The 25,988-nt window shown below is 31.8% G+C and overlaps 1 protein-coding gene across 5 annotated transcripts in view; it reads left to right on the top strand.

The window, feature by feature from the left end:
* Nucleotides 1-16,866, top strand: part of LOC115879796 (guanine nucleotide-releasing factor 2) — a 110,299-nt gene extending 93,433 nt beyond the window's left edge. For all 5 annotated transcript variants that reach the window (XM_030896784.1, XM_030896783.1, XM_030896782.1 and 2 more), the window contains exons 13-21: nucleotides 3,287-3,500; nucleotides 3,615-3,876; nucleotides 6,808-6,955; nucleotides 9,293-9,461; nucleotides 9,527-9,667; nucleotides 9,730-9,948; nucleotides 10,083-10,361; nucleotides 12,518-12,649; nucleotides 16,336-16,866. In XM_030896784.1, the coding sequence (XP_030752644.1) occupies nucleotides 3,287-3,500; nucleotides 3,615-3,876; nucleotides 6,808-6,955; nucleotides 9,293-9,461; nucleotides 9,527-9,667; nucleotides 9,730-9,948; nucleotides 10,083-10,361; nucleotides 12,518-12,649; nucleotides 16,336-16,465 (1,694 nt within the window). In that variant the 3' untranslated portion in view covers nucleotides 16,466-16,866. The remainder of the gene's footprint in view (nucleotides 1-3,286; nucleotides 3,501-3,614; nucleotides 3,877-6,807; nucleotides 6,956-9,292; nucleotides 9,462-9,526; nucleotides 9,668-9,729; nucleotides 9,949-10,082; nucleotides 10,362-12,517; nucleotides 12,650-16,335) is intronic.
* The last annotated feature ends 9,122 nt before the right edge of the window (nucleotides 16,867-25,988 follow it).

The raw sequence follows: 25,988 nt of genomic DNA, 5'->3' as shown, positions 1-25,988 counted from the left end.
TCTAGGGTGTCCATTTTTTTATAACGAGAAAACGTCAGTAATTGCGATAATTTAAAAACTCAACTTTTTAACACATAACACGCCATAACTGAAGAACCACTTTAGAAACTTTTTTTTTATTTTGAAGATCGGATCTTTTACAATATGTTTAAATAAGATAAATTCGACGAGGTTGCTCTTTTCCATTTAAAAATTTTAAATAACCCATCCATTTCCTTTTAGTGCATAGCAATTTTAAGCAATCGTGTAACTTTTTCATTTATAAAGATTTTCACATACTATCTGCGAAGAAAATATAGCAGAAATATTAAGAAAGGTTCTGAAAAAATCTACAATCAATTATTTCTAATAGATTTCGAGATAATGATTTTGAATTCAGAGTTCTAATAGCGCAATCACTGTCGAACACTAACTCAATTCCACTTATTTTTACCAAAAATGCAAGTGTTTCTAACTTGCACTTAAACATTTTAAGCTATAGGGAAAATTACAACGACTCGTTAATAAATAAACAAATAAAATATCACGAGACGTAATTAATTCGTGAAGCTGAACCCATGATGTACACATTTCCCTAGAACTTTAAGTACTGACAGAGGTACTGATTGGGTCGCCCGGCCAACTGCGACAAATCTGCTATATCCCCTTCCACGACTCTTAGCAATGTGTACAGTTTCTCGGTTTATTTCATACGTTTGGCAACGTGTTTACTGTTCTCTCTTTGTTCAGTACATTGTACTCTTCTTACATACGGAAATCTCGACCCAAGACTAACCTTTGCCAGCCCTTAGTATAAATCTCATTTATATTATGATTTAGAAAGTGGCATTTTATTTTTTTTAAAACTTTATTATATTATTTAAAACGGGCCTATATTTATCACTCATCTAGATTTCTAATTCTTCAGTCTCCTCAAAGACTTCAAAACATATCCTATTATTTATATTATAATTTATCTTTTACGATTAATATGCATTTTTAATTTTATATTATAATTTTTTAGTGTTATACTAGAAACTTTTTCTTTTTTAAAAGTCTATAGGCTAGACGTACTAGGTATAGTAGGTATTGGAATATATTCTGCATTTAGCTTTTTTTTAATAGTAATTTAAAACTATTTTCAGTTTAGTTTATCAGTTCATCCTCTTCAGTAGATAAGCCGGTACAAAATCACTAAAAACAAGATGGCAGCCGTTCATAAGATGGCGTTGATTAATATCACCTGTCACCATCCTTTGAAGGTCTGTTTTAAAGAGGGTTTATTCAAAAGTGTTCTTGAACCGGCTTAGTTTATCTACTCTATTCAGTTTAGTTTACCAATAAAATATATAAAAAAATATATTTAGTGTCTCTATGTAGGAACCTAGTAAACAATAATTTAATAAAAATAATTACATTAATAATTTAACGGCCATTGTCTATACGTTTTGTGGAGACTTGCTGGCGTTTGGCTATACATACCACAGTTACAAAACCACTATTCTGATTTGTAGGTTGGGGCCAATTTTTTAACCAATTGGATTTAAAGTGGGTTTCGTTGTGTATATTTAAAATTGTAGGTAAATATGTTGTTTATATTTTTAATAAGCTATATGTCACTATGTATCCTTAATTTATTTTGACATATTTTATCTAAGATGTATGTACGATACATATACAGGCCTTGTCATCCTAAATGACCTAGATTTTAACTTGTATGATATCGATGTAGGTATTCTAATGGAAATCAACGTGTTAAAGGGAGATATAGACTAGGCTGATACATTTTTCCTATGTGGTATTGCCAGTTTTTAAATAAAATTTTTAATCTCAAGGAAGAAAGCATTCCGGATATTAATGCAGCAACAATTAAGGCCTCCACAGAGGCTCGGATTTTTCGCATAGGGCTAATCAGTAAAGGTACCATAGGTACGCCTCTGCTAATATAAGACAACTTATCCTATAATCTTTGTCTTACTCTGAAAATACAGACCAGAAATTTAGAATGGCCAGGCCGGTATAACTTGTATTTTCTAGAGTATTTTTGTGACGTCACGTGCATTACGCTGCATATGACCAGTGATAGTGATAGTTTCACTTCATTTTCTTTCTCTTCAATATGGGAAACGTAACAGTAAATAAATTAAGCTAGACTAAATTCATTTGTATACCGGGTGTGTCTCAAAAGTGGCTCACCTCTATAACTTTTTTATTTTTTTCAGATAAAAAACAGATTTGGTATGTTAGTATATGATATAAATTAGGATTGATCGATGTATTCAGTTATTTTTGGTCACTTCCTATTTCACTGGAGACTACAATTTTTGATTTTTAAATGACATTCTCGGCATTTTGTTACTTTAAGCTTGATTTTCATGCATCCGTTGTCCGACGATACGTTGATACGATATTAATTTTATTGGTAGAATTTAAAGACTTTGATTGGTTAGAAAATAACGCAGTTTTTAAATTTATTGCATTTTCATGTCTCCGTTTATCGGATATACGTTGGTGTCATTTTATATTTTCGTTTCCATAACGATTTTGCTATTTTACTTATATTTTTATTAAGGTTAGATTAAATTTGTCAAAAAAGTGTCAAAACGTCCGTTATCGTATGAACGGGTCCGTTGACGGACTGAAGTAAAATATTTACGGATGAAAAGTGGCGCGAAAAAGCTATGGCCAATCAGAGCACCGTCGGACCATCGTATCAACGTATAACGGATGCATGAAAATCAAGCTTAATTTGATGGAAAATGACGTATCATTTAAAAATCAAAAGTTGAAGTCATTTCCCGTTAAACAAGAAATGACCAAAAACAATTTAATACTTCACTCAATCCTAATTTATGTCATAGACTATAACATAACAAATCTCGTTTTTTTATCTAAAAAAAAGTTATAGGGATGAGCCACTTTTGAGGCAGTCAGGTCAGAGCTTGATCGAAAAGTGGGAGGAAATAATTTATAAATATATATCGGTATATATAGTGTACTTGTCAGATGACGTAATGCATCAAATTGAGGCAATTTTATTATAGTATACATGTATAGTCTGTCCAACGACTCAGGGGACATTTCGACAGGCGACTTCCAAAAAATAATAGAAAATACAATTTGACTCTGAACTGCAATGACAGTCACGACTGTCAGTGTCTGGAATTCTCTCGTGAGACAGACTATATATGGTATCGTGAATTTATTTACGATATTGCATGTTATAAAACATTTTTCATCAAATTTCGTTTGTTGATAGAAATTTACATAGTAATATTCCACATGTAATCAATTTCTGTGTTTGTAGTTATGGCATATATGGAAATGTTTGGAAATTGTTCCCACAGTAACGACCAGGAATACATGAGACAGTCTATGCATTTGGCGCAGTCTCATTGGTCGGGTTCTTCGGGATTATCCAGTACTCAATCGTGTTCGTTTAGCCATTCGTCGACTCACAGTTCCAGTCGAAGTTCACAGTCTCAAACACTGTGTTTACCACCACATTCCGCCACTGAAAGGTAATACAGAAGAAGAATATTCAAGGAGCTGCTTAGGAGCGTCCATTTAAATAAATACATTAAATAAAAAACTACATTATAATCTGCAAAGCTGTTATTTTTTGTTTTTTCCAGAGGTCCGTCTCCTTTACATTCCCCTAACCCGACAATTTCTTCATCGTCTAGTAACAGTTCAGTGGTTCCTCCTCTACCACCGAAGCAAAAAACGCGGAAATCTTCCTCCAAGTCACCTCCGCCTACTCCCACGTCGTTAACGCATCTACAGGAACCTAAAAGTGCAAGTCTAACACCTTCGCCCAATCAAATTAAAAGTTTACCCGACCTATTGGAACATACGGCCAGTATAGGAAATGACGAAAAATCGGAAGTTCCAGAGGTACGAGTATGTACAATTATTATTGTAGAGTGTTCAAAACATATGTAAATGATCTGCTCCACTTTTTTACATTATATTAGAAATTAACGAGAAACCATATCTGCAGAGCAGTGAATTTCCTACAAAACCATGAGTTGCCCGTATCATAATGATTTTTTGTTAACGAGTTATAAAATTCATAAGAAAAAAGAAAACTGCCTTAAAATAATCAAACTTCAAACTTTAATAATTTTCGAACGGTGGGGTTTACAAAAAAATTGTAAGAGACCTTTTTTGTAGAGAATTCAATTTCCTACAAATATGATATGAGATATTTTTTTCCAAATAGTGGATACCGAGATACGAATTTTTCTTTCTAATAATAAGGAAAAATAGAAAACTGAAAAGCGGAGGACCTTCCTATTAAAATTAAGAGCTCATACTTGGAGAGAATTTTTTGAGGTGTCTACCAACCTTTTTTTCAGAGTGTAAAGAGAAAAAAAATAGTCGATTTTTTTGACCCACCCTAATAAATCTTTACTAATACGAGCCCTAACAACTAAATGTTCGGACAAACAAAAATTTATTAAAAACCTTTATTTTTATTAACTGAATTATTTACATTTAAGAAATACATTAAAAATATATTAAAATCTAACATTTTTAATGAGTATTTAAATAGTTTAGTTTCTATAAACATTAAAATAAACTGTACGCCAATAAATAAACAAAAATATTGCACAAAATCGTGACAACTAAATGTTCGGACACTTTTAAAAAATAACTGTTCTAATATGGAGTTACATCGGCATGAACTTTTGCAACCACTGCAATCCTGTTTGGCATTGGGGTAACGGTTTCTTGGGGATCGTGGCACAATTTTTGTTTTGTTTTATGCCACATGTCGCGATAACATTAAGGTCCGGACTGTGAGAAGGCCATGAGGGGACCTCGATGTTCATGTCCCTAAACCATTTTTAGTAGTTTTAGCCGTATGGCGTGCCCCGCCATCCTGTTGAAATATAAAATTATTGTCCTGGTCTTTACCAGAACAATTGGTTACGAGGACCTTTGTCCTTCCCACTTGACACAAGAATATTTTTCAAAATTTTTTGATTTTTTGACGCATCAATTATGCCTTCCACCACCTCATACTTTTCTGGGCCTATTTTGGACATACACCTTCAAATCATAATGCCTTTAAAAAATGTCACTGTCCTTTTGAGGCAATCTTTATCAAATAGACACTCTAGCGGTGTTCGATTATATTTGTTATATTGATATTAAGGTGGCTCGTGCAGATGTAATTCGTGCACTTGCCATTTGCGATTGGAATTATTAGGGTCGGATTGGGAAATAATTAAATATTTTACCTTAATGTTATTTTTGTAGTTTGTGACATCAGAAGTTCCAATCCGACGCTGATAATTCTAATCGCAAACTGCAAATTCAAAAAGATTACATCTGCACGCATGCATGATCTTTATGAAAGATGGACAGTGGAATTTCTTAAAGACATTATGCTTTTAGAGTTTATGTCCGCAATGAGTCTAGGAAGGTATGAGGTGGTAGAAAGGCACAACTAATGTGTCAAAATATCAAGACAGTTTTCTGCCAAGTGCGAGAGACCTTTACCAGGATATGAATTTTATATTTCAACAGGATGGCGGGGCATGCCATACGACTAAAACTACTAAAAAATGGTTTAGGGACATGAACATCAAGGTCCCCTCATGGCCTTCTCACAGTCCGGACCTTAATGTTATCGAGACATGTGGCATAAAACAAAACAAAAATTGTGCCACGATCCCCAAGAAACCGTTACCCCAATGCCAAACAGGATTGCAGTGGTTGCAAAAGTTCATGCCGATGTAACTCCATATTAGAACAGTTATTTTTTAAAGTGTCCGAACATTTAGTTGTCACGATATTGTGCAATATTTTTGTTTATTTATTAGCCTACAGTTTATTTTAATGTTTATAGAAACTAAACTATTTAAATACTCATCAGAAATGTTAGATTTTAATATATTTTTAATGTATTTCTAAAATGTAAATAATTCAGTTAATGAAAATAAAGGTTTTTAATAAATTTTTGTTTGTCCGAACATTTAGTTGTTAGGGCTCGTATATAAAATCCTTAAGTGACTGACTCACTGATTAACCACGATCGTGCTCAAGCCACTCGACGTAAGAAGCTCAATTTTAGCATACAATACAGGTTGATTCTAGGGTGTAGAGGTTCGATTAGAAGGGATTTTTCGATATTCCAGTTCCAAGGGGTCACCACCTCTGAAATATTACAATATTTTTTATTTAAAAAACGGTCAAGTTTCCGAAAAAAACGCTTAAACACGTATATTTTATTTTGTTCTTTTTTACATATTTTAAGATTTTTTAAAAATGTATACAGGGTGTTTCGAAAAATCTGGTCATTTATTAATCACGATCCTGCTTAAAGCGCTTGACGTAAAAAACTGATTTTTGGTTCGATTAGAAACTCGAATTCTAAGGGGGTGAAACCATCCCTCAAATATTAGAATATTTTTTATTTAAAAACCGGTGAGTTTTTCGGAAAAACTCTTAAACACGTATATTTTATTTTGTTGTTTCACATATTTTAAGATTTTTTAAAAATTTATACAGGGTGTTTCATAAAATATGACCATTGCGTAATCACGATTCTGCTTAAACTGCTTGACGTTTAAAGCTGATTTTTGGCAAACGGATTGATTGTGGGGTGTAGAGGTTCGATAAGGAGGGGTTTCTCGATTGATTTTTCTCATGCATAAATGTGAAAAAATTCTATCCAGTTTGTATGTTAATGGAAATTCTTGCTTTGCTTTATCATCACCATTACAATTTGATGCGAACGAAGTCGCGGGTACACGCTAGTATAAATATATTCCTATTTCAGATAATAATTTATTAATGTTAAATGCTTTTTTACAGGTGAGTTTAGTTGATGTTGACTTAATGGAAGAACTGAATGTGGATAAGTATCTCATTAAGAAAAAATCTGAAGAGGATGGTCCAGAAATAAGAGGTGGAAGCATAGACGCTTTGATTATACAAGCCACTAAAGCCACTAAGAATGGAGGTATGTCATTTATATTTTCAGTTGTTTTATAGAGTGTTATATCGAATTGTTATAAAACATATTTACATACAAAAAAAGTAAAATATTAAAGTAATGCGTCATTTTTTGGTGTAACAGTTGCTGAAGAAATGGAACCTGGTATGTAACTGTATTGCATTTATAGCATATCTAAACCCTCTTTCTTTCTTCTTTTAGATGTCTAGTACTTCGATTAGCACAGTATACTTTAGGCACAGCTTTTTCAATATCGCTATAGCATTAACTGTACATATTTTCAAGATTTTGTGCATTATTTGGTGCGCATATACCTCTTCCACCATCTACATATATAGCATACATAATGTACATAAGACAGAGATAGAAATATCTGTAGATGGGCGTACAGTATAGGCTTTCTTAATCCAGAACAAGCTGTATTGAATTTGTTGTGCTTTTGGTTTTAGTAGCAGCCTATTGATAGAAAAGAAATCTTTTTTATTGGCCCTGTATCTAATACATAATATAATGTTGAGACAGATTACAGAATAATATCTCCGTGGTTTGAAATAAGAGTGAGCTGAGTCATTTAATTTTTATTTATTATATTATTTGTTACTATAACCTCAGTATACTGTGCATTTAGTATAATCTTTGTCTTAATTCCTTTTTCTTCTCTGTCTAAACCGATACATTTATCAGCTTGACAGTCTTTATAATCAAGGTGTTTGTCAACATCTAAACCTACTTTTTACTCAGTCAGTAAAAGGCTTGAACAACACACATGTATTTAACTACATAATATTCAAGTATATTGTTTTATTAGGAGTAAAAATGACACTTTTTGTGACGAGGCTGTACGTTTGACTATAAGTACTACATACAGCCAAGGCACGAAGAGTCATTTTTACTACGAATAGAACATGCTATTTTTTTCTCCACGCCACAAATAAATTTTTAAACAATTTCAAACGTTCCAAATTATATATCGAGAAGCTATGGTTACGCTCGTTGAATTTGACACTTTATGTCAGTTTAATAACATATTTTCGTAATTTTATGCTTAGGCGTAAAAGTGCTTTACTTTTATGCCTAGGCGTTAAAATTACTTTTCTATATTGTCAGTCACGTCGCAAAAATAAATACTTTTGTGACGTTTGAAAAAAAAACTATTTTTTAGGATATACCTGTTCAGTAAAAGGACTACAGAAGGAGTATATCAACAAAAATTAGCGAGACCGCGAAGGTATTGTAGTATTGCTGACCTATATTGGGGCGACTTATCAGTGGCATTCTATTTTTTTAATGTCTTAAATTACTAATATAAAATTCTTAGAGTTCAATAGGTTTGTTGAATTAATGTAAAGTGTTCAAAAAGTGTATAATTGATCTGCGCCCCTTAATTTACATTAAATTATCAGAATTTTTTAACCACAGTCCCATAATAATAAATTTACCGATTTATAATTAATTTTAAGTATTGTTTGTTTTTACATAATCGTACACCGGTATCGACTTAATCTGCGTTTTTTCATTTAATTGATTGATTGATTTTTGATAAGACACTCAAATGAATTTTATAAATATTGATAATTATTAACTATTTTATTTATCTTTAGTCTATTTGTCAAAATATAGCGTGTCCCATAATTTTGGACGCAGAAAAAATATTTTAAGTTTCTGAGAATTTTTTATATTCTTGCATTTAATATGTGTATACTTTTTAAACTAGTGTGTATAGCGAATAAATATGCGATTTCGACAGTTAGGATATGAACACAAACTACCATCACATCGAGCTTCAACATATACGCAATATATATCCAGGGTTCCACCAACAGAACACACCATTTTGTTTGTCTTGGGATTGTTATTTTTTGCATTAGCGTTTTTTCCTTAGAAGGTTATAACTTTTTGGATATGCTACAATTTTTGATAGAATAGTAACTGTTTTATTAATCTTAAAACAGGCTGTTCCTTGATAATTAGTCAATATGCATACATATAATAATTATAAATAAACTAGTTTATGCATAACCCTCCTTGGCATCATAGGAGGGATGAGTTCTAGAGTAGTTAACCCTTTTAGACCGTTTTAGGACTAACTCATAGTCATAGAATTTTTTTTTGTATAAACAATAGCATAAATATGTCGACTACTATAATATGTGAACTTCATAATTTTATATTTTGTCCAACACAATATTGCAGAAGATCAAAAGGCTGAACTAATTTCCATGATGTTTTGATGCACACAGTAATGCAAATAATTTGATGCAAAATTTATTGGCCAGACGATTTTGTATCTCAATTTGATATTTATTTATCACTGTATAGTTGAATGAATATTTTCTTTTATAGTATTTGCATATCAAGAGGCTTTCTTAACAACTTATCGGACATTCATAAGCCCCTTTGAGTTAATAAAAAAGCTGATCAGAAGATACAACCATTTCTACTATCAGCAGGATAAGAAACCAAGATCGAGGGAGGCGTTTGCCCTTATAGTTCGGGTTGTGAGCGATTTAACGTAAGGAGAGATAGAAAACTATAATTTTTTATAACTTTTGTTTTAAATTATTAAAACTATTTTAGAAATTTGGACTTGGATGAGCATTTAATTCATAAACTAACAAGTTTTGTTCAGCATTTAATTTCTTGTGGAGAATTAATACTAGCCAAAGCCTTAAGGGTGAAATTTTTGGAAAGACATGCTACTAAGCAAGTAACAGTCGGGTAAGAGATACAGCTACCAAAATAATCTATTTATTTCTGACTGTGTTAACTTTGTTTTGTAGGTACCCAAATATTATCAGTAGTCTTTCATTAAGTGCCAGAACTTCAACTTTGTTAGATTTTAAATCTGAACATATAGCAGAACAAATGACACTGTTGGATTCTAAATTATTTATGAAAATAGAAATACCGGAAGTGCTAATATGGGCACAAGAACAAAACGAAGAGAGAAGTCCGAACTTGACTAGGTTTACTGAACATTTCAACAAAATGTCGTATTGGTGAGTATGTGCACATTTTATAAGTTTTCCAGGATATGCTTGTCACACAGAACAAAAAAAAGCTAAACAATATTTTTCAACAAATAAGTATTAAATAACCAAATGTTATTTAATACTTATTTTATTATTACTAGGGCAAGGACAAGAATTCTTACAGCAGAAACCAAAGAGATTCGAGAGAAGTATTTCATGAAGTTTATCAAGATCATGAAACACCTGAGGAAAATGAACAATTTCAATTCGTATTTGGCTCTCTTAAGTGCATTAGATTCGGCTCCGGTGCGACGGCTGGAGTGGCAGAAACACATCCAAGAGGGACTGAAAGAGTACTGCGCTTTGATAGATAGCAGTTCCAGTTTTAGGGCATATAGAAGTGCTTTGGCCGAAACACAGCCTCCATGTATCCCGTATATGTAAGTACTTTTTTTGTACAGAAAAAAACACATGTATAGTCTGTCCAACGACAAGATCCTTGACAGTGATAGATGTGTCTGTCATTTTAATTTCAAAATAGTTTATTTTATTTTTAAAAGAAACGAGTTGGTACAACTGGAACACACAGCAGGAAATTAATATATTATTTAAAATTTGACTGATAAGTGATTACTTCAAAATTTTGTAAAAAAACTGTATAACACTGAAAAAATGTAATCGAGTTATTTTTATTTAAAAAAAAAAACGGTATGTGTTAATACAAAACAAACAAGACATACCAAAAAATCTAAAAAAGAACTATTTCTTACTTTCAAGCTTCAAGAAACTTCGCCCATTTATTATTATATTTATCAATATAACTTATGTACAAATACAAATTTGTAATATTCCACAGGAATAAATAAAACAAACTATTTTATTAATAATAACACTTACCAAAATTTATACCTTAAAGGTTGATTAATTAACTTTAATCTTAATTTTTTTAAACCAGTACCTTTTGACATTATTTTTCTGCACTACTAAAATCCATTATTTACCTATCGTGTGATGTCGATATTTTACAGCTACTCCGGTAGTATATGTTTAGTACGATGCTTGTAGCATATATGAGATGCACTTATCTACGAAGAGATGGTATACAAACTTTATTGATGGTAACTTTATTGGTGTATAAGACTTGGAAGGGCAGCGAATATTAATTATAAACTGTGCTATGGGTCTACAGTAAATTTTCCCTCGATTTTTCCTCCACTTTACTTAAAAAGACACAAAACATACGTAATAACACGAATCAAAATGCATCATCTTCTAAAACGCAGATATTTGACATAAGTTGATACAAAATTATAACCTAAAATTTAGCAGACTTTGACAAGCCTCAAAAATCTAAAGGCGAGTTCATACGCATCGGCGTCCGTTTGTCGTTCATCGTTCCGTCAAACCAATAAAATTCAAATATGATCTGTCATTTTTGAAATAAACCAATAAAACCGGTTAAAAACAACAAGAGACGACGTATGACGGATTTATATTTAAACCCATCCATAGTTAACTTAAAAAAATATTAGAAACTTTTTTTCGAAAATAGATTGGTATGTGACGTCATGTGTTTTTTTTTCTGTCATCGTCTGTCGAAATCTTACCTGAGAAAAAAACAGAGTATATTCAAATTCCGTGAGGAAAATGGGGAAACACAACATGGTTTGCTTTGCCATGTGCCATTATCTTTGGTGCGGCAGATGTCGGAGATAGAGAGCTGGCTTGGTCCGTCTCAGATACTGGCTTTTGTCGAAGCCCTGAGAGTGTATGACAAGTTATAACTCGTTATAACCCAAGAATTAGTGTCTTTATCTTTAAGAGACAGACTCTGTTCTTCGTTGCACTACTCCTATTTTTCTAGTGATAGTCGTTTTCAGTTAGTAGAAAAAGTTAAGCTTCATTTAGAACCTCGCAATTAGTGAAATAAATTAGTGGTTTCAATTACACTTTATACTTTTTAGTTTACACAATTAAAATTAATAGAATATCCTAGCAATAGCTTGCGTTAGTCGGTTGTATCCATAGAGAAAGCCTAATATTTAGCTTATAGAACAATCAACTTCTGATTTCTAACTACAATTTCTCTTGACAGAAGATAATCAAAGGCCAAAATGACATTCCCCGCAAATTTTGAAGTATAATTAGTGGAAAAAAAACTTTTCTACTAATTGAAAATCTACCACTAATTTTGACGATCTGAATGCTTACATTGTAATTAAACTTCTACGCTAATTGAAACCACTAATTTATTCCACTTATTGCGAGGTTCTAAATGAAGCTTTAGAGTTTCAGCACCGGATGTCAGACCGGAATACATGTCTTAATTTGTCAACCCACACCAATTTTTGCCTAGTGTCTCAAAAGCAACAGGATAAACTAATGATGTTTGTCAAGTTATCTCAATATCTATTATTGTTATTATCTTCCCACTTTTTATCTTTTTCTAACATGTTTGAAATTTTCATTAGAGTAATGCTCAAATCGAGATCACCGATTTCGGATGGTTAAGTTCATTCTATCTTCAAAAACGTTTTTTTTTATAAATTATACTTTTTCTATGGTCAATTTTCATACTTTTTTCTTTTTTTTTCAGTGGATTGGTGTTACAAGATTTGACTTTTGTACATATAGGAAATACAAACTTGTTACCTGATGGTTCCATAAATTTTTCAAAAAGATGGCAGCAGTTTAATATTGTCGAAAATATGAAGAAATTTAAGAAAGAGTAAGTAAATATTTTGGTTTAAAACGTTTTGTTATCTAATCGTTATCAGTAATATTATTTATACTATTACATACAGTATGTCCGCGGATTGTCTTTACAAAAGGTAAAACTTTTTTATTATTAGCATTTTGAAAAAAATGCATCCTTTATAAAAAATTTTGCTTCTTCTAAAATGGTTAACCCCGTTTATACTTTTCCAAATTTTCATACCGTTGTAGAGAAAATTAAAAAAAACGCATAAAAATATAGTTTCCGTCGTACTTTGTCGAAACTTTTCGGTATGTAATTTGTTTTACTATACCGGGTGCGTCTCAAAAGTGGCTCATCCCTATAACTTTTTTATTTATTCAGATAAAAATACGAAATTTAGTATGTCAGTATATGACATAAATTAGGATGGATTGATGTATTCAATTGTTTTCGGCCACTTTCTGTTTCACCGGAAATGTCTACAACTTTTGATTTTTAAATGGCACCATCAGTATTTTGTTACTTTATTCGATAGAAAATGACATTCTGGATAGAATGACATATCATATGTCAGTTTTGACACTTTCAAATTTTTTTTTAAAATTGACTTTTAAATTTCAATCTAGAGTGCCAAGGCTGTGTTAAAAACACTAATTTTTAATCAAGGAGCCTTGGAAAATTATATTTGATCGTCTAATGTTTTTAGTGTTTTTTATTGACTAGTTAAAAGATGCCCAAATCGTACTTTTAATCATATCTCAATTTTTTCAAATGGAACTAGTGATGGGCAAAACTGTTATTTTTAGATAACAGTTGAAACTGTTATAGTTATTTATAAAAAACAGCTTAAAATAACAGCTTAAAAATAACAGGTTTCTTTATTTTATTGCTAAATATCTGAAAGAATATGAGGCGGTCACGGCCAGGCGTATTAACGCAGTTGCAACAATGACGTGCTCGGTGGTAGTATTTCCAGGGTGTCATAACATTTCTAAATATCGATTGTTATCTAAAATACCTCTTTAAAAACGGGGGTTGTTTACAAATAAGCGCTGTTTACAAATTGCGATATAAAAAAGCCAAAATGCCGCCACTCGTCTATATCTATAAATTCCGATCTACCTACGCCCTACCCCTCGATCCGCGTAGATTCTGAATTGCGTAGCAGTGTACAGGGTGCATCTCACTCGACGGGCGAGAAGCTCTTCGTTATGATTTTACCATTGCGGTCAAAAAAATAGCAATATAAGAAAATGTGTAGTATATTCTTCATAAGTAAACCAACTACACACTAGAGTTCGAATTAATTTTACACTTAAACTAGCATGTACAGTTTGACAAATATAGGAAGAGACTTAGGGATAGCACCGGTCGCGCACACGATAGAGAGAGAACGCATTCGGCGGAAGAGAGATGCAGTTACGCTACGAAAAATCTGATTGAAGCAAATTTGTGGGCGTCTCTTATTTTATATTTCTCACGTCTCTAGCTATACTTGTTAAGTTGTACCCGCGACTTCGTTCGCATCGAATTATTAATTTGTAATGGTGATGATAAAGCAAAGCAAGAATTTCCATTAACATACAAACTGGATAAAATTTTCTCACATTTGCCAAAATATGCTTTAAACGTCTAGCAGTTTAAGCAGAATCGTGGTTAATCAATTACTCAACTTTTGGAACACCCTGTATTATTTTTTAAAATTTCAAAAATATGTAAAAAACAAAATAAATTATGCGTGTCCAATCGTTTTCCCGAAAGACTAACCGTTTTTAAATAATAAATATTGTAATATTTGAGGGGCGTTTTCACCCTCTTGGAATTTGAGATTCGAGAAACCCCTCCTTATCGCACCTCTACACCCCACAGTCAATCCGTTTACCAAAAATCAGCTTTAAACGTCAAGCAGTTTAAGCAGAATAGTGATTACTCAGTGGTCATATTTTATGAAACACCCTGTATATATTTTGTAAAAATCTCAAAATATGTAAAACAACAAAATAAAATATACGTGTTTAAGAGTTTTTTTCGAAAAACTCACCAGTTTTTAAATAAAAAATATTCTAATATTTGAGGGTGGTTTCACCCCCTTAGAATTTGAGTTTCGAAAAATCCCTTCTTATCGCACCTCTACACCCTAAAGTCAATCCGTTTTCCAAAAATCAGCTTTTTACGTCAAGGGCAGGATCGTGATTAATCAATGACCAGATTTTTCAAAACACCCTGTATACATTTTTAAAAAATCTTAAAATATTATTCTGAAAATTTTTCAGAATAAATAATTCTGAAAATTTTTCAGAATAAATAATTCTGAAAATTTTTCAGAATAAATAAATACTTAAATATTGAAACTTAATAACAAAGTATTGAAACATACAGCGCCATAATATCTCGACCTCCGCCCGTTATGCTCGTAACAGGTTGAAAAACAATATGTATCTAAAACAACTGATGCGTTATTCTCCAACCTGTTTCAAACCTCCGATTATCTCGAACGCCGTTCTGTTATGCTCGTAACAGGTAAAAAAACAACATAGCTAAAACAACTGATGCGTTATTCTCCAACCCGTTGCGAGCCTCCATCGACAATCGACCGATGCAGCAGCGCTCCTTTCCCACTCCTGTTATCTCGACAGCCAGGCGTTATGCCCGCAACTGTTTCAAAAAAGCTGCTTCTTTAAAAACCTATTATTTTAAGCTGTTGTCAGCCCAACACGACGCGCCGCGCCGTAGCGCATACCCCACTCCGTTGTCCGTTGTATCTCGCCGCCTGTATCGATGGTTGTCGAAATAATAGGTTTTCCATCCATACTAGTTGTTTTTGGAATTGCTTCGAGCAGCATCGAATTTCGTGGCGGTGCAGAGCGCCGACTTCGTTTCACGAACACTCGATCTCTGCGTGTCGTTATTTTATATCTGTTATTTTTTAAAAGCAGTAACGGTTGCGTTATGTTATTTCTAAATAATTGTTATAAAATAACAGATAGTTAAATAACAACCCATCAATAAATGGAACGAGGGTGGCTAATTAATAGTATTTTTTTACGAATAATTTGGTACTACACACTTCATATTTCGAGTGAAATTGTCGTTATGAATCACAAGTTGCAATTTCAAATAAACCATATTCGAAAATATCAAAAGTTGACATATGAGTGTCATTTTCTATCGAATAAAAAACAATATACCGAAGTTGCTATTTAAAATCAAAAGTTGTATTAATTTCCGGTGAAACAGGAAGTGGCCGAAAACAATTGAATACGTCAATTAATCCTAATTTATGTCATATATTAATATACCAAATCTCGTATTTTTATCTGAAAAAATAAAAAAGTTGTAGGGATGTGAGACACACCTACCTGTTGGTGTGCGTTTCACCACTGAGCCACTTATGATACGCACCCGGTAGATACCAATCACTAATCCCAAAATCTTCTAACAAACTTTTGCCAACTATTTCATTCATTGTGGATCACTCCGTATTATTAACAGCTAAGTCACGATTATTTTTGATACATTTTTTTGTATATTTCGAGGTTTTAACATGTATCTGGATATCGAGAAAAATAACACGTGATAACTGACAGTTTTAAATGTATCTGAAAATAATTCTTATTGATTTAATTATTTAATTTAAAATCATGAATATTTAAAAAGTAATTAAAGGAATTTTTTGATGTTTTCGAGTATATTCACCAAGAAAAATTCCGTTTCAGAACATACACCTTCAAAAAGAACGAAAAAATAATTCAATTTTTCGAAAACTTCAACGACTTTATCGTGGAAGACGCCATGTGGAAACTGTCCGAAAAGATTAAACCCAGAGGCGGCAAAAAGACATTTTAAGGGACCGTAATTTTTAAGGAGACTATTTTTTCTGTTGTATGCCGCAACGAAATTACGATAAAACACGTTTTGTTTCATTTCGCAAACTTAGACCGTTAAGCTTGCGGATAAAACATTTTTTGGCCCATGGTTTAAAGGTAGAAAAATCAGCTCCTATAGCAATACTGTAATCGATTTTGTGCAATTACTATTTTAATTAGGAAGTAAGGTTACAAACACATCCATCACATACTTATACACATGTCTTTGTGATGATGAAGAATGAGATATACAGGGTGGTCCGAACTGTATCCCGGAAACTTGGGCAGAATATTCTGAGATAAAAATAAGTAAAAAAGGTTGTATAAACTTATGTCCTAAAATGCTTAGTGCCGAATATACAGGGTGAAGAAGTTTCTTTTTTATTTCGATTTTTTCCAAATAATTTCTGACGTAACGTCAATATTTGGATGAAAATTGGTGCCTGGGAATTTTTTGACATGCGAATTTTGATTTTGATATCAATATGACTCCTACTTGTAGAGGGCGCCACTTACATATTTTTTAACTGGTTTGAAGAGTAATAACTTTTCGTCCGTACCTGTATCAAACTACTGAGTAAAAAATATACATTTATGACGTTTTTTACGTAGAAAACGTCTCTTGGTAAAAATCGCTACGAGTAATGGTTCTGGATATATTTGGAATCGAAATTATCAATACCTGTCGTCATTGGCATTAATTAAATATATTATTAGATCGAAATCATAAATTTGAAATATTTTTGTGCCAAAAGTTCAACAGAAACTATTATGATTAATTTAAAAAAATAAATAGTTCCCAAATTTATCATTTTAGTCAAATAACTATCTGTATACGTATTGACTATTTCCATTCTACACCTTGAGCTCGTAGCGATTTTTACCAAGAGACATTTTTTAAAAATAAACATCACGGAAATTTATATTTTTTCACCCAGTAGTTTTATACAGGTACGGACAAAAAGTTATTACTCTTTAAAACAGTTAAAAAATGTATAGGTGGCGCCCTCTACAAGTAGTAGTTATATTTATACCAAAATCAAATTTCCCATGTCAAAAAACACCCAGACAGCAATTTTTATCTAAATATTGACGTTACTTCAGGAATTATTTGGAAAAAATCGAAATAAAAGTTAAACTTCTATACCTTGTGTCTCCGAAACTAAGCATTTTACATAATACAGTTCGGACCACCCTGTATATGAGATGATATGATCGAGTAATAACGAATACAAAATCAAAAAAAATATGAGTTAATCTACTAGAAGTATTTCTAGAAATATAAATAGTAAATCTAATTTAGAACAAAACGTGAAAATCTTATGAACCTATAGAGAAATAGGCTTAACCAAATTTATAAATATTAACTGTAGTGTGTTATATTTGATTTCTAGATATACTTTTAGTAGGAGCTCGCCTTTGAAGGAAACCCCTTTAAGTTTGCGTGTATCGGCAGCTTTAGAAGTATTTAAAAATGTCAATAAATGCAGGATCCATGATTACATAATATTCTTCATAACTAATACTTATGTTTTTGATATAAATCTGATTTTTTGGAGGTTATAATTTGCGGAACATCGCCATTAAACTAAATACTTCAAAGTAACAAATATTTCATTATTTGTAGTAACAGTCACCGAATTATAAATAACTGCTTTTCCAACCTACCAGCGTATATTTATTAGCTTTTCAGGTTATGCTTTTTATTTATTAACACAAACATCCGATACGCTACTGAAGTAGGTATGTCAAATTGACGTATCTAAATTCTTTGACATCTAATCTTTGACAAGTAGTGAATAAAAGCAAAAATGCAAGAAAAAATATATAATTAATTAATTTTAAGTGAGTTTCATAAATGATCGGTTTACTACACGTATGTATATTATATAGTCACTTACTATATATTTCCCTCGATTTTTGACCAAGATCTACCGCACGCTACACAACCAACTATTTTACAGTCTTTTTCGATAAATCGCAATAGTGTCACTGTTAATTTAAGTTCTGCTATAATTTCCTTCTAGATCTACTACCTTTAAACAACTTATCAATAGTAGAATAAATAATAAATAACATATAATAAGCTCAGTAAGGACTGGCAAATCCACAAAATTTCAAATCAGATTCAAATGTCTCAAATTAATCGTCAAACAGAACTGTCAAGGATCCACAACTTTTGTCCGTCTACCTTGCATGGGTACATGGATAGCATTATACTCCATCCTTAATAATTTTATTCAAATCATAGAATATAGCCACAGATATTAACTAGTTATGTACTTCGCATTTTTCTCTCTCTGACTTACAAAAATACCATAGATTCGCTACTTGACATGTAAATGTCGACCCAAGACTCCTTGCTGATATGGTAATTATACCTTTAATGTGTAATGACGTAAATTACTCTGTACTGCCTGGACTGTCAAAATCTTCAATGACACACAGAGTAAAGGTTAACCTGGAAAAGTGTTTGATTTAATGGCGATATTTCTGATAATTATCCTTTTTATAACAGTTATTTAAAGTCCTTTGAAGTTCTATATTAACTTTTTTTATCACGATCGATTAAATATCACATCCTGCATTTTTAATAAAGTATTTTCTGGATTTCTGTAATAAGACTGATATATTTGGTGTTTTATTATAGGACATATACTGTACGATTTCCCATTAATTGATCTAAAATAGAAATAAATAACAGGCATTCACACTCCGAACTCCGAATAAGACCGACGTATTATGTTTGTGTAATTATTTTTCGAGTCAATCAACTAAAATTCAAATGTGCTTACCATAAGGATTTTAATCTCAAACTTTACATCATACTAAATTTACTACAAGAATTGTCTTTCAACTTAAATATAATGTTAGGATAAAAATGTAAACATATTTAACGTTATAGTCGTATTTTTGTTACAAAACGATTAAAAAAATGACATTATAATTATAAAAATTAAAATATATACAGGGTGATTCCTGTAAGTCGGTCATGCTTTCGAGGAATGATAGGGGACATGAAATATTAATTTTGATATAGTACACTATGGGTCGGAAATGCCTCTTACGCAAGATACAGGGTGTTAAAGTTTTTGAAAATTTAAAGATATTCTTTAATAGTTTTTTAACAGTTGAAGGTATCGTTATAAAATTTCATTATAGGAATCTACCTAACAGAGACACTTTAAATGTAAAAAGAAGAGGTTTTAGTTTCAACCAGTGGCATAGATGTGATACGCATCGGGTAATTTTTTCAAAAAATTATTAGTACGCCACTGATAAAAATAAAATTTCGGAGTTTTTTTATTTACTTACATTTTGTCACAATTTAAAAATAAATAAATTTTTAATGAGAATCGTAAATACAGCGAATTATAACTAGAGGACAGAAACACAATGTGCATCGTTAGCTCCCTTCATCTTGGGTAACTTTAGTACTTTTTACTATTAGCTCTAAATAAATTTTTAAAAAATTATAAATTTAAATTAGAATGTTTTTTTATTGTTAATAATAAAATTCGTAGTTTTAAGGTAGTTATAATAATTCGGCATATTTAAGGTTCTCATTAAAAAAATATTTATTTTTAAATTGTGGTGTTAGAACTAACACCACAAAATGGTGTTAGATAGAAGAAAGTTGCAAGAGACATTTTTTCTTGGAAATAAACCGAGTAGTTTTTTTTGAAAAAATTACCCGATGCGTATCACGTCTACGCCACTGGTTGAAACTAAAACCTCTGCTTTTTACATTTAAAGTGTCTCTGTTAGGTAGATTCCTATAATGAAATTTTATAATTATAAGGATACCTTCAACTGTTAAAAAACTATTAAAGAATTTCTTTAATTTTTCAAAAACTTTAACACCCTGTATCTTGCGTAAGAGGCATTTCCGACCCATAGTGTGCTATATAAAAATTAATATTTCGACGTCCCCTATCGTTCCTCGAAAGCATGACCGACTTACAGGAATCACCCTGTATATATTGCTTTAGATAGTGATTACGAAAATACGTACATTCATTGAATTTATGTTGGAAAATGTTAATACCCATATATTTTGTAACAAAAATATTTCACTATAACGGTAATAAATTAAAAAGTGCAGTATTAAGAAACAATTTAATGAAAAGCTTTAGGTCGTATTAAATATTCGTTTTCGGGTTGATTTAAAGTGAACAGGTATAAAAATGGTCAAATTTCTTACGTACTGTATATTTTTTGAGCGTTTAATGATAAAGATTATACAAAATGGCAAAATATCAATTTAAATCAAACTGAAATCGAATGAAATAATTTTTCGCACTTAAGAAATTGCTTCTAGTCATTAAAGTAAATTAAAAAAATCCTAAAAAAATAAATTTTACGAAATATTTTATTGATATTATTATTATTAATCTAATAGCGTACTGTGAAAAGATGACTTGCGGAAAATAAATTTTAATTTTGAGAAATAAACTTTTTTAGTCGGGCATTTTTGAAATAGAGGATTTATCTTTATAAAACCCTTTTTTGCATCGAGATTATGAGATTAATTGACTTAATTTTATTTGGTTAAATCTTGCCCTAGACTCCTAGACTAAAGCTTGATTTTCATACATCCGTTATCGGACGATACGATGATACGATATTAATTTTATTGGTTGAATTTAAAGAATTCGATTGGTTAGAAAATTACGCAGTTTTTAAATTTATTGCATTTTCATGCCTCCGATTATCGGATATACCATTTGCTTGTCATTGGTGTCATTTTATATTTTCATTTCCATAACGATTTCGCTTTTTCACTTATAGTCTAAGATATCTAATATATCTTTTGCTATACTCTCCTGACCAAAGTGCGGGCCGTCTGGCTGCCGGTAGACTACTGCGCATCACATGTCTACAGGGTATCCCATTTTCATGGTGTTTATGGGATTTCTCGTTTATGAGTAGAGATACAATGATGCGATTTTCACATTACTTTGCTACTTTTTATGAAACTAAATATGCTACACATATGTTTGTCCTAGCCTTCTTAGTTCCTGAAATACAGGGCGAATTTGTGATGCGCAGTAGTGAACAGTCAACAATTGAATACAGATATAATGCGCAGTAGAGAATGGCGAAATCGTTATGGAAATGAAAATATAAAATTACACCAATGACAAGCAAATTGAATATCCGATGAACGGAGGCAAGAATATACAAGAAATTTAAAAACTGCGTAATTTTCTAACCAAAGTCTTTAAATTCAACTAATAAAATTAATATCGTATCTTCGGATAACGGTTGCATGAAAATCAAGCTTATTCGACTATTTTGCTCTTGCCTTTCAAGAAATTTCGCGAGTAAAATTCAAAATGAAAAATTCACATTCAATAACTTGTATTACGTGTGTAATTTAATAATTTTTACTTTTATCATTTATTTACTCGTCAGTATACAGGTTGTGAATGAATAAATTCGAAAAAATTCGGGAGGTAATAGCTTTTTGAAAAATGATTTATTTTTTATATATATATTTTTTCAGTTTGGCGTTTTCCTATAAAGTTATTTGCTTAAACAGGGTGAAACAAAGTCAAAATAATTAAATCGAAGTCTCAATTTTGATAAACATGTCTACCTGGTTAAGAGAGTAATATTATGCCATCATATGATAAGACAAACGTCTACTTTTTTGGGATATGTTCGGTTAGGTTAGGTTGCTGGGGTTTGATCCCTCACTCGGAGGCCTTGGGTCCATTGCGATACCCCGTATTATCGTACCAAACCTTCCTATCATTCTTTCTTTGCGTTAAAGCACTTCCAGCTCTTTGCAAAGTTCCCGATTTCGCTGATGTTGGCTTCTGCTGCTCCGTCTAGTCCCTCCAAAAAACCTTGCCCTAAAGTTTTAAAGCGTCGATATTCCAGTGTCGGACAGTGGTACAGCAGGAGCTCTATGGTTCCTTCTTCCTCACCGCATTTTCTGCAGTAGTCGTCGTTGGAAATCTTCCATCTCGCGAGGATTTACCCCCGTGGAGCAGTTTCCAGTGAGGACACCTACAATTATGCGTACTAGGTTATTTTGTGCTCTAGTAGTTGTTTTGTCTTTTTGCCATCTACCATTGGCCACAGTCTTCGAGCTGTAGGGCAGTCTCTGCTGCTCTCTACAGCCTCCTTCAGTGCTTTGATCGTCACAAGTGGTGGGTCATCTGCCACGGCCTCTCCCCTGGCTATCTCTTTGGCGAGTCTGTCTGCTTCTTGGTTGCCCGCCACATTGCTGTGGCCTGGCAACCAGCACAGGGTAGCTCCGCCTTGGGGCGGCCAGGACAGTGCTTTTCGGCAGTCCATCACAGTTTTCGATATCACTGATTGCATGGTGACGCCTTCTTAAAGCGCCCAAACTGTCAGAGTATATAACGATATCTTCTATTGGTCTATCAGCGATTTTCACTCCTATACAACTGGCTGTTTCTTTTATAGCGTAAACCTTTGCTTCTAGAACATTACGGTCATCCGATAGCCTTAAAGATCGTCGGATGTCTAGTTCCTCTGAGAAGATGTGCCTTCTGAAGTTACGGAAGCATCTGTGTAGACTGCTATCTCCTGAGTGTTCATTACTCGGTTGCTTTCCCATTCTTCTTTTGTCGGGATGCAAATCCTTATCTCCAAAATCATATTTGGTGAGCATATAGTCTGTTTTCTGCTCTAGCAGATGTGGGCTAATAACTTTAATAGGATAACTAATAATGATTTAATTTTTAGCTACGTTTTCGATGTAGAAAAAATTGCGCACAGACTGAAATAGAAACTTAATATAGTAGAACAATAATATTGTTCTTAAATCACCCTATAAAAACAGATAACAGTGTAGAGAAACACTTATTTTTTAAAAAAGAAATTATATTCATTTACAGCGTGTGTATTTAAAAATGAGGTAAAATTATTTATTACAGATAATATTAATGTGCTCATAATGAATAAAAAATTAATTTTGTACATTAGCTTCCAAAAAATCATCATAGTACCTATCATTAAACTCACTCCAAGATATTTCCAAATAAAATTGTCAAATTCTATTTCTCGATGCTTATTGTAAATTAAAATGAAGTAAAGTTAGTACTAGAATAGAATTATTGAATGTTTAGCTTATGATAGATAAAATTAGTCTAATACAGTTTTAGAGAGTGGCCAAAATGTATTTTTTTTAAATTATATTCTTTTTTAACAGCTACTTCATTAGGTCACTCGAGTTCATCATTTTTTTTATTGTCATACAACATAGACCCAAATTTTTGTCTTACACAAACTTACATTGTTCAGTAATTCAGTTTTTTCGTTCCTTAATTTTAAATTGTCCGAGAAAGCCTTTAGTAAAATAAAAACACAAAGAACTACTTTAAAAGTTAACTATATGAATGGCCTAATTAAGTGATAAGACAACCATCGCAAAAAATGAATTCCATGCTTTTAATTATTTGTCAAATTTTATTTATAGAAATAATGTGCCATAGAGTGAAGTATATTTTAGGTTTCAACAGTTATACGGGGTAAATATATGTAAATGTACAGAGTGTCCCATTTTGGTGAAAATCATACGGTATCTCCGTTATTAGTGAAGATGCGGTTTGCACAAACCTACCCTAATTTTTTGGCAAACGGAAGATGCTGTAAAGAAAAAAAAATTGAGTTTCTGAGTTTGTTTTCCCTGGAAAAAATATTTTTTTGGAGATAGGATACCGTATGATTTCAACCAAAATGGAATAGTCCCTGTACACCATAATATTTATTTTATGAGTTAATGATAAGCCAAAATTATTATATTTATATATACCCTGTATATCAGTTTTTATTTTACGTGTTATTAAGAAAAACGAGACTACAAGTATGCTAAACTCACACTAAAAAGTTGTTAGTAAAATTATTTATAAAAGAACGTTTCATTTGTAAGCCTTTAGTTAGAATGATTAAATTTAATAATAAAAAAGTCTTATGAATATATTAGTAGAGTACGTTTTTGTAAACATAAATTAATGTCAATTATTTTTTTAATCGTCTAATAATTTGTTTAGACAATTTATTGTATGAATTATATTTTCGATAATTATTGATTAATTTAATTTTACTAACAACTTTAAGTTTTAATGTTATAAATCTATACACATATCAATGTGTGACCATAATATAAATTCCCTTGAAAAAACGAAATCTATAGAGATATAAGTTACCTGTTAGTTTTTTCGTTTTGTTGTGATTGCATTTTAAAATAGTATTTTTATTTTCTACGTTATGTATTATATTATTTTTATATTAATAAATATGAAACAGTAGGATTTCGTAGAGATATACATATATACTACTGATTTGTGTGTATTATAACAAAACCGGTAGCAGTTTTAAGGTTGTATTTATACATTTTTTATTATTTATTTTTTGAATGGTCCGTATGTATACTAATTCTTGTTTGTTATACAAATGTAGCTCTGTACACTTATTATATTGTTATAGTCTATTTTTGTTTTATATAGTTTCTGTGGCCGTTTTTATTTTATGTATATTACATGCTTTTATTAATTTTTATGTTTTAGGTGTGAAGAATAAATAGTAAAATAAAAACGAAAACTAGTGTTTTATTATTCGTCTCCTTTAATATTAATCTAATTTACTTATAAATAAATATAAATACTTGTGAAAAGAACTTACTCACAGATAAAGGAAACAAGTTTAGATTGGAAAGTGCCCCTAAGGACAATGTAAATACAGGGTAAATACTATTTGGTACTATTCTTACAACGGTCGCTCTCCAAAGCTTTTGATAATTTCGGAGCGGTTCGGCTTTTTCCGGAATTATGTCGCCAAATATTTATTTAAATTTTTATTTCCTTTTAATTTTTAAATAAAATACAGTGTGTTGTATATGAAACTTTATTTTGTATAAGGCCATAATATATGACATACCTTTCAAAACACTGGAAACCGACGTTATGCCACGATTCACGATGGTTTTTGTAGTTCACAGTTCACAGAGTTTTTTAAGTTTTTAATGCCACTTTTTCACAATTATCACGGGTTTGAGTAAATAACATTTAAATTAAACTCACATTCCAATCTAAACTTGTTTCCTTTATCTATGGACTTACTTACTGCCATTACTCGCTGACGAGTATTTGACATGCATCAGAAGATGGTTAAGTAAGGCGTTTTCTTTCATGAGCGTTTCTATGACTGATAAGCCCGATACGTGATGTTATCTCTCTTCCGCACTCCGGACATTAAAAATCTCATTACTTTGTTGCCTGCCTCTTTACTTTTTGATTGTCGTTAATTGAGTTTACAATTCTTCTCCATTGCCGTTCTATTGTGCGCTGCTTCCTCCCTCCGATTCTGCATGCATATCCCTTTTAAGTTTTCATGGAAAATATCCTTGTACCTTTTGAGTTGTCCACCTGGTTTCCTCTTGCCATCTGCAAGCTCACCGTAAAGAAGAGATTTCGTCAGGCGGTTTTCTTGTATCCTGCATACATAACCAGCCCATCTTAAGCGGG

This window comes from Sitophilus oryzae, unplaced genomic scaffold (assembly GCF_002938485.1).
Source record: "Sitophilus oryzae breed Bouriz unplaced genomic scaffold, Soryzae_2.0 scaffold_1586_pilon_pilon, whole genome shotgun sequence".
NCBI classification, from domain to species: domain Eukaryota; kingdom Metazoa; phylum Arthropoda; class Insecta; order Coleoptera; family Curculionidae; genus Sitophilus; species Sitophilus oryzae.
The sequence above is the reverse complement of the archived record's forward strand: the minus strand, read 5'-3'. Positions and strand labels throughout refer to the sequence as shown.